Source organism: Sinocyclocheilus anshuiensis, unplaced genomic scaffold (genome assembly GCF_001515605.1).
Source record: "Sinocyclocheilus anshuiensis isolate Anshui unplaced genomic scaffold, SAMN03320099.WGS_v1.1 scaffold733, whole genome shotgun sequence".
Lineage (NCBI taxonomy): Eukaryota > Metazoa > Chordata > Actinopteri > Cypriniformes > Cyprinidae > Sinocyclocheilus > Sinocyclocheilus anshuiensis.
Window position 1 is genome coordinate 549,389 of NW_015539923.1, and position 8,171 is coordinate 557,559.

Genomic DNA, 8,171 nt, shown 5'->3' on the forward strand with positions numbered 1-8,171 from the left:
TCACGCGCGTCAAGAAAGTGAATGAACATACACAAACCCACATTTTTATCAAATAATACATCATTAATAGCGGTTCACTTCCGCGATTTGGTACAATTGCGTTCACATCAGCAGCGAACCGTACCGGAGTTCACTTGAACCGTACCCCAGACCACCCTTTGTAAGCGGACTTGGGTACGGTTCGTGGGTGCGCACCCGAGTTCGAAAGATAGCGTTCACATCATCCAAACGAACCGAACTCTGACGTCAATCGAACCCGGGTGCGCACCAAAAGTGCTAGTGTGAAAGCACCCTAAAATATCATAATATACATTCACAAACAGAAACACCTTTTTCTCCAGGAGCTGAATTCTCTGAAGGATTTCTACAGCAGACTGCCAGTGACTCTCCATGTCACTCTCCTCCTGTAGATCCATAGTTGACATGCCTGTGCCTATTGATTCAGCTGGGTGGAGAAGTAAAATAAATCTCAAATCCTCATGTGCCAAAGTGTCAGTTTAATAGAAGCAGGACATTAAAGGAAGGGTGTGGTTACTAAGTGCTGTGATGTGGTGCACTTGAAATTAATAGCATATAGACTAGTACTGTCCTGAATAAATCTTTTATTTTCAGGCTTTTTCATGAAGAAATTTATTTGCATTTTTATATTAAGAAAAAGGTTTGTCACTACTTATTGCACTGTGACCTTTGTTTCCTGCCAAAGACTCTTTTGCAATAATTTCTGCATGCTACTATAACCATGTAGTGTGATTATGCACATATAAAAATACGTAACTCACTAATTCTCTTGCAGGTGTGCAGTACAAACATGGCTGCCTTTCTAACCTCTTCATCACTAGCTTCAGTGAGCAGAGAAATCATAATAGGCAAACCTCCTGCCGACAACAACTGAGACTGATGCTCTACTGCACAGACAGAGAACATACAGACTAATTACAATAATATACAAGATATGCATTTCCCAAAGGAAACACCAGTGCTTGAAAGGCAGCAAAACAGTGTGAGGTTATTTACATTTGCACTGTAAAACAAGCCATATGTGGTGAAACAGATGCATGAAATTATACTTATGTAAGAAAGAAGACCAATTGGAACTCATATACAAGTACAAAAATGCTCATTTTAATTTAGTATATTTTAAATCTCTTTAAACATCACATTTATTAAATTATCTACAATACAAAATTTGAATGGAACCTGTAGCTTAAGTGCATTGGGCTAAATAGCAGAAAATCAATGAGAATGATAAAAATAAGTAGCAGGAATTTGAATCTAGAGCTTACTTAATCATCTGTAGTGCAAATGTCATTTTACTAACATCTGGTACCCACAAACTCACCACAGGCATCCGTGAGGTGTCCAATCATCAAAACCACAGCGAGCTGGTCTTGTGGGTCAAGGTTTGGGCTGGACAACAGACACAACAGCCCTGGAATGACCCTCAACTTTGAAAAAGAAGATACTAACTGCTCTGAAATAGGAAGACAAAAGAAACGGAGAATCCAATACAACCAAGTAGTTCTGCTGGGGTGTGTGTGCATGTGTCTTACCATTGTTAGAGATGCAGGCAGAGAGTGTTTTAGTGATTACTGTAGCCATCTTACAAGCAGGAGCACTGTGTGCCAACTGAGACAACACTCTGGTAAGACTGTCTGAGAGTGAATCCAGGCCTCCCACTGACACAAAATACTCCTGTGCACAAGCTGAAAAGCACATATTTACATGAGAGCACACAATGTGGCATTATATGTTAGTTTGTTCTTATGTTATTTGTGCTCACGATTGTTTGCAACAGTCATGCCAATAAATGAGCATATAGGCTGAGCCAGCTCTGCCCTGGGCAATGCCACTTCCTGCAGCCAGGTCTTCACCAGGGGAAACACATACATGCATGCATTCTGATTCTCCTCTGTCAAAAACAATGCATTGGAAGATTTTTCAAGTGTTTATTTGAATGTGTGGAAATACAAATGTGTCTCTCAATCTCATTCTGAACAAACGTATAGGGTTTAGTGATGGTAAAAGGGTAGAGAAGGGATGGAGAACATAACCATACCATTTTGAGGGTTGTTGACAGAGCCACAGAGAGCACTAGACACAGTGGCCCACAACTGCAGCTGCTCATAAGATGCGTTAAGATCTGGAAAACTATGCCTGAAAAGTGGCATAAAAAAAAGAAAATAAACTGAAATCTGGTTCTGTTGAGCATCAGGGGAGTGTTTAAGTGAATTTCCAGATGTTTATCCGGATTTCTGTGATTCACTTCAACAAAACACCAGACAGAGTTTGAAATGTTCCCCTTCTGCACCAAGTAGGGGAGCATATCATGTTTTGTTTGGAAATGTTTTCATTTGTGCAGGATATTGTCTGTGGTAGGTTTTACAAGAAAATTCTACATCAGTTTTTCTACTTCAAAATCTCATTTAATTTAATACTTGCCGTTTCTTTGTAACTGTTTGTGAAATTTACTAGCATTTTTTGAGCGAAATGTGCTTTTCAGTGTGTCGTTCCAAACCAGTATGACTTTCTATCTTCTGTGGAACACAGAAAATATTTTTCAAAATTTTATTTTTTGGCCATGTACAGTGAAAGTCATTGGGGTCCAATATTGGCCAAGAAGTTTTTATTATATGGAGAAAAAGTTTAAACATTCTTAAGAAATATCACACAGAAGAAAAAAGTCATACAGAACAACTAATGACAGAATTTTCTGCAAGCAAAAAGCCAGTAATTTCCATTAAAGTTGATTTTAGAAAATACATTTTCTCCATAAAACAGTTTTGAAAGAAGAGTTTTGAAAATTATGTGATCTATTAACTAAAAACTGTAGTCTATCCCTTACAGTCTTGTTTTAAAGAATAAAAATAAAGGCAGATAACTATGCATACCTGAACAAACTGAACTTAATGTGTGTACCTGAACAAATCGAGCAAGGTTTCGATACACCTGGAGGTCTTAGCGAGAGTCTGTCCAGATCCTGGAACAGAAAACATACATACACAAATTGTTTGTGAATTGCCAACCCGTCCCACCCCCCCACTCTGAAACCCACAGTATCAGCACAGGAATGGTCTCATTGGACTTAAGTTTTATGGTAAACCTTACTGTTGTTGGCAACCAATACAGACAGCATGTACACCGCTACTCTTTTTTCCGTCAGAGGCATTTTCTGTTCCAGATGCTGCACTAAGTCACGAAACGTCTCCTCTCTGCACAGTGACTGTTTACAGCTCTCTGCAAAGAATATGTATATAGTCAAAAGTTACATTTCAAATATTAACTATTTAACAACACAATTATAAAACCACACACATATACACATGCATATATAACGTAAACTGCATACACACCATGTAATTCAGCCAAGGATGCAAGTGTAAATAGAGCAGTCTCTTTAACCTGAGAGAAAGTGCTGGACTTTGACAGGTTATAGATGAAGGAAATTCCTCCAATCTCTCTGAAGAACTCCACATACTGACCTAATACACAAAGAAAAATCATTAAAGACAACCAAAAGGGTCATTAAAGCTCAGTATTTTTAGGTTTGTATGAGAGTGTCAAATGAGTATGTTCTGAGCTGTAAATCAGACCGTTCTGTTTGCAGATTGAGATGATCGTTAGAAGAGCTTGTTTCTGTGATCCAGGCCATTTCATCTGGTATTTCAGACATTCCAGTAACAGACGCAAATCTGTCTTGGTAGCTGCAAACGTGAAGACTGTTAAGTCCTTTAGCTTGGAAAGCAAAATATGTACTTGGATCTGTACAACAGATGGGTATTGTGTAATAAAACACAATATAATATTAATAAATGTTATGTTTCCACTTAAGACCAGGTACATTTGAACAAGACACAAACCAGAGAAAGTAAAGGACTTTACTAGAAACGGAAATGACGTCACGATAACTGTCGTCTTTAAAAACTTTGCATAACTGTTTACAGTTTAGTTCTGCACATCTCAAAGTTTCAAGATATTTAAAGATGCGTAAGAAAAATATTATGTAATAACATTTTTAATGTTATAAATGAACGTTTTATATGGTTACCAAAAATAAACTAACGTTACACATTCTGTAATGATAAAATGCTCACCTTCCATTTTTTATTTTTGTACTCATTAAACTATCCTTTCCACCAACACTATATCCAAAGTGTCACTATATCCTGCAAAAAAGATAACAAATGTTGTTAGAATATGGTAACGTTACATAAACTGTCAGCAAATAACGTTAATAACTATAACGTTAATCAAATATTTCTTCAACTTCGCTGAACGCAACAATATTTACCTTCCCGACTTAATTTGGTTATCTTACATTATATCCACGACCCAATCCTAATTTCTTACGAAAGAATTTTTTAAAAATTGTTGAAGAGGCCAGAATCGTTGACACGAAAGACCAACGACATTTCAACGGAAGAACTTCATAATCCCGCTCTGTAACGTCACGTGCCGCTTTTTTGAACCATGAATGTGAATGCATAGAGAATGAAATAAATTAATTAGTCATTAAGTCATTTATATTATTTAATTTTTAATCTGTGTTATATATATAACATAAATGATTTAATTACTAATGAATTGCGATGTTTTATATATATATATGAATATTGAGTACACACGGCACTGTAGGGGGCGCTCTGAGCTCAATGTTTGCAACCTGCTACGATGGAACTGAAAAGCAGAAGAAGATCATTCAGCGAGCAGAGCCAGGTATGTGTCTGATTGACTCAGCGTTTACTTATATTAAAGCTGCTCTTTGAAGGAAATTTTTATACAGATAATTACAGAATATGTGTTCAGTTACACAAATTAGCAGAGAAACATCACTAAATATTCAAATGAACCATTACATTTGCCAATTACCACGAAAGCCATGTTAGCTTATAAAGCTAGCACGTTTTACACTAAAACCATGAAGTAAACACAACATTGTTTATACGTATATAGATTTTATGTTTTACCCTGACAATTACGAGAAAGCCTTGCTGTTGGATTCATTACATTGCGAAGACGGCTAGATTTATACTTTGAAGATTTTGCATTATTTATGAGTTCATAACACTGTAATTTTAACATTTAGTAACTATCACTGACGTGAGGCTGCTAAACACAACTATTTCTGCAGCTTTTAATCTGCACAATGTCCATTTTCTGTGATTAGATCAATTTAAGACTGCCTGTTATTAAATATTGTGATTTCACGTTGTGTTTTCCCAGATGCTGGAGTTGTAGACTGCTTTGATCACTGCATCCAGGCAGTAATGTCTGGCTATTTGCGTTCAAGGCTCCTCCTTTACACTGGTGGAAGACATCTGACCAGTTTCTTTGCACCCAGCCAGCATGTTTTACCTGATACACGGTGTAGAACCTTCCCGCTCCCTTCTCAAGCCCGGAGCTTCTCCTCCCGTCGTGGTCGATCAGATGGAAGCTCAGGACAGGAAGGAGAAAACACACTGCGTGCTCCAAGACGTGAAATGGACTTCCAGCTGAGCCGGCTGCAGATCAATGCAGTTCTGTGTGCTAATGAGCAATCCGTTCGTATTCCAGAGTTTGATGGCCGTGGTGGTCCCAGTCCAGTGCTCAGGTTTGAAAGCAACCAGCTTTCAGCCAACACTCCGCTAGAGGACCGACGCAGCAGCGCCAGCTGCCTCCAGACCCGTGGCATGCTTTTTGGCATGTTCGATGGACACGGTGGACATGCGTGCGCTCAAGCGGTCAGCGAGCGTCTGCCTTATTACATAGCTGTTTCGATGATGTCAGAGTCCGTCCTGGAGGATCTAGAGGCCGCCATGGAGACCTTACGACCCGTGCCGCCCATTCTGCAGTGGTACAAGCACCATAATGACTACAACTACAGGGAATCAGCAGCCCTCTATGTCGATCATTTGCGTGTTTACTGGCAGGAGCTTCTGGCGAGCGAAGAACACGGTGACGGCATGCGTCCCGCAGATGCTCTCAGCTATGCGTTCCAGCGACTGGACACGGATCTTTCTCTTGAGGCACAGGTGCCGCTTGCAAATGACCTGATGCGGAACACGGCCATCCAGGCCGCCTTCGCTGGCTGCACGGCTTGTGTGGCTTACGTTGGACCAGAAGGTGTGCATGTTGCAAATGCAGGAGACTGTCGGGCAGTTTTGGGTGTCCAGGAGCATGATGGGAGCTGGAGTGCTTTGCCGCTCACACAAGACCACAATGCTGCCAATGTAACCGAGGTGGAGCGGGTATGGCGGCAGCACCCGGCTAGTGAACGGCAAACCATAATCGTAGACGACAGGCTGCTCGGGGTCCTGATGCCGTTGCGTGCGTTTGGAGACGTTCGATTCAAATGGAGTCGTGAGCTCCAGCAGAGTGTTCTAGAGAACAGAGACTCTGATTTAGAAGCACTGAATATTTATCAATACGCTCCACCTAATTATCTCACCCCACCTTATTTAGAGGCTACACCAGAAGTCACCTACCACCGGCTTCGACAGCAGGACCGGTTTTTGATTTTGGCCTCTGATGGTCTCTGGGACGAGATGACCAATGATGAGGCGGTGAGGCTTGTGGCGGAACATCTGACTGGTATTCATCTGCAAGCACGGGTTTCAGCCAGCCAACTCAACTTGGGACAAATGCACCAGCTGTTGCTGCGGCGACGGGCCAGAGCAACACCCGCTTTGGATTTGAACGGAGCCACGCATTTGATTCGTCATGCACTGGGCACAAATGAGTACGGAGAGATGGATCAGGAGAGACTGGCAACCATGCTGGCTCTGCCTAGCGATTTAGCACGCATGTACCGGGACGACATCACTGTCACCGTGATTTATTTTAACTCGAACTTTAGCAAAACTACTAACTAATAAAGAACAACATTTTAAAGTTTCATATATAAAATTATATTTGAAGGATTGTTTTCAGCTGTGAATTTTTCAATGCTTTTTAAAATGTGTTTTTCTTGTTCCTTACTGTCTTTTATATTGTTGTGTACACTTAAAAATGCCTACAGCTGACTTTAATTTGAGTTCGCAACAGATGCTTGCAATTCGTTTTGGAAAATGTGAATGCAAACAATGGGTAGAATTCATAATGGGTGACTCACTTTAAATGGGTTTTTTGTGGGTTACAAATGTGGAGGTAAAGTCTTATTCTGTTCATGTAGTTCCGTCAGCAGCAGATACAGCTAACATGCAAATCAAAAAGCATTTCTATAATTAAGGCCAGTTATTTTTTCAGCTTCTTGCAAATACCTTGCACCTTTTATGTCTCTGGTGGGTATATAACTGTTCTTGTGCTTTGGCCGTTTTGATTAAATAGTTAATGTCTACATGTCTTTCATCATAGTTATATTGGGTTTGTCTAGGATCTGTAGTAATCTAAGTGATTTTTTACATCACTAGTATTAGAATAATGATAAAGATTCTACTTCTAATGTATTCTGTATATGTTCCATAAGACCTACATTTTACTTGCATTAAATTAAATTTGTTGTGCAGCCTGAAGTTCTTATGAATTTAGCACTCTTGGTTTTTTCTGCTGTACGTTATTTGTTTCTCTGCTTGTGCAATGAAGACATTTTCACTTTGCACCTTGTAGTGACTGCAGGTGTGTCCAGCTACTACAGTGAGCCACAACAAAATTCTTATCAATGGTTAAACTGATATTATTTGCAGTGCAATGTATGAAGGTCATAGGGACCAGTTTTATTGAAGGCTGTATTACACGTTACATTTTACATTAACGTTACATCAACTCGCAAGTACATTTCAAAATAATTTAACTTTATCAAAATTGTCTGTTCTGTATGTGGATTTATGAAGTAAAACTGGTGCACCATGTTTCCTAATAGTAAACAATGTTTTCCTTTTTACATTTCTGTTATTTGTGTCTATATTGTTAGTATTTGTTCTGGTCTAATGTGAGTGACAAACCTCAGAAACTCTCTTTTGGAAATTTGGGAACAAGATAATGTATTTTCACTGCAGAATTTTTAATTTTGTCTTCGTATTTTTATGATGTCCATTATAATCTGCCTCTTTGGTTATTAAAAGACGTTTAATCCAAATTATCTTAATCTATTGATATTTCAGAATGGCACAAAGAAACAAGCAACAGACAATATTAAGTCACATTGTAGTCTCTGAACATGGAAATGTTATGCCTTCTTATAAAAACAACAAGGTTAT

General features: G+C 39.2%; 2 protein-coding genes across 2 annotated transcripts in view; one reads left to right on the plus strand and one right to left on the minus strand.

Annotated features, from left to right (window-relative positions):
* LOC107686590 (telomere repeats-binding bouquet formation protein 1-like) overlaps positions 1 to 3,501 on the minus strand; it is a 10,724-nt gene extending 7,223 nt beyond the window's left edge. The window contains exons 1-9 of the mRNA XM_016483656.1: positions 3,351 to 3,501; positions 3,106 to 3,234; positions 2,917 to 2,977; positions 2,057 to 2,154; positions 1,781 to 1,909; positions 1,551 to 1,703; positions 1,340 to 1,471; positions 780 to 905; positions 330 to 445 (exon numbers count right to left, since the gene is read on the minus strand). Of these exons, the coding sequence (XP_016339142.1) occupies positions 330 to 445; positions 780 to 905; positions 1,340 to 1,471; positions 1,551 to 1,703; positions 1,781 to 1,909; positions 2,057 to 2,154; positions 2,917 to 2,977; positions 3,106 to 3,234; positions 3,351 to 3,501 (1,095 nt within the window). The remainder of the gene's footprint in view (positions 1 to 329; positions 446 to 779; positions 906 to 1,339; positions 1,472 to 1,550; positions 1,704 to 1,780; positions 1,910 to 2,056; positions 2,155 to 2,916; positions 2,978 to 3,105; positions 3,235 to 3,350) is intronic.
* Positions 3,502 to 4,640: 1,139 nt separating this feature from the next.
* LOC107686547 (pyruvate dehydrogenase [acetyl-transferring]-phosphatase 2, mitochondrial-like) lies at positions 4,641 to 8,052 on the plus strand. The gene is made up of 2 exons (XM_016483589.1): positions 4,641 to 4,713; positions 5,221 to 8,052. The coding sequence occupies exons 1-2, from the start codon at positions 4,650 to 4,652 to the stop codon at positions 6,846 to 6,848; spliced, it is 1,692 nt and encodes a 563-aa protein (XP_016339075.1). The 5' UTR covers positions 4,641 to 4,649; the 3' UTR covers positions 6,849 to 8,052.
* The last annotated feature ends 119 nt before the right edge of the window (positions 8,053 to 8,171 follow it).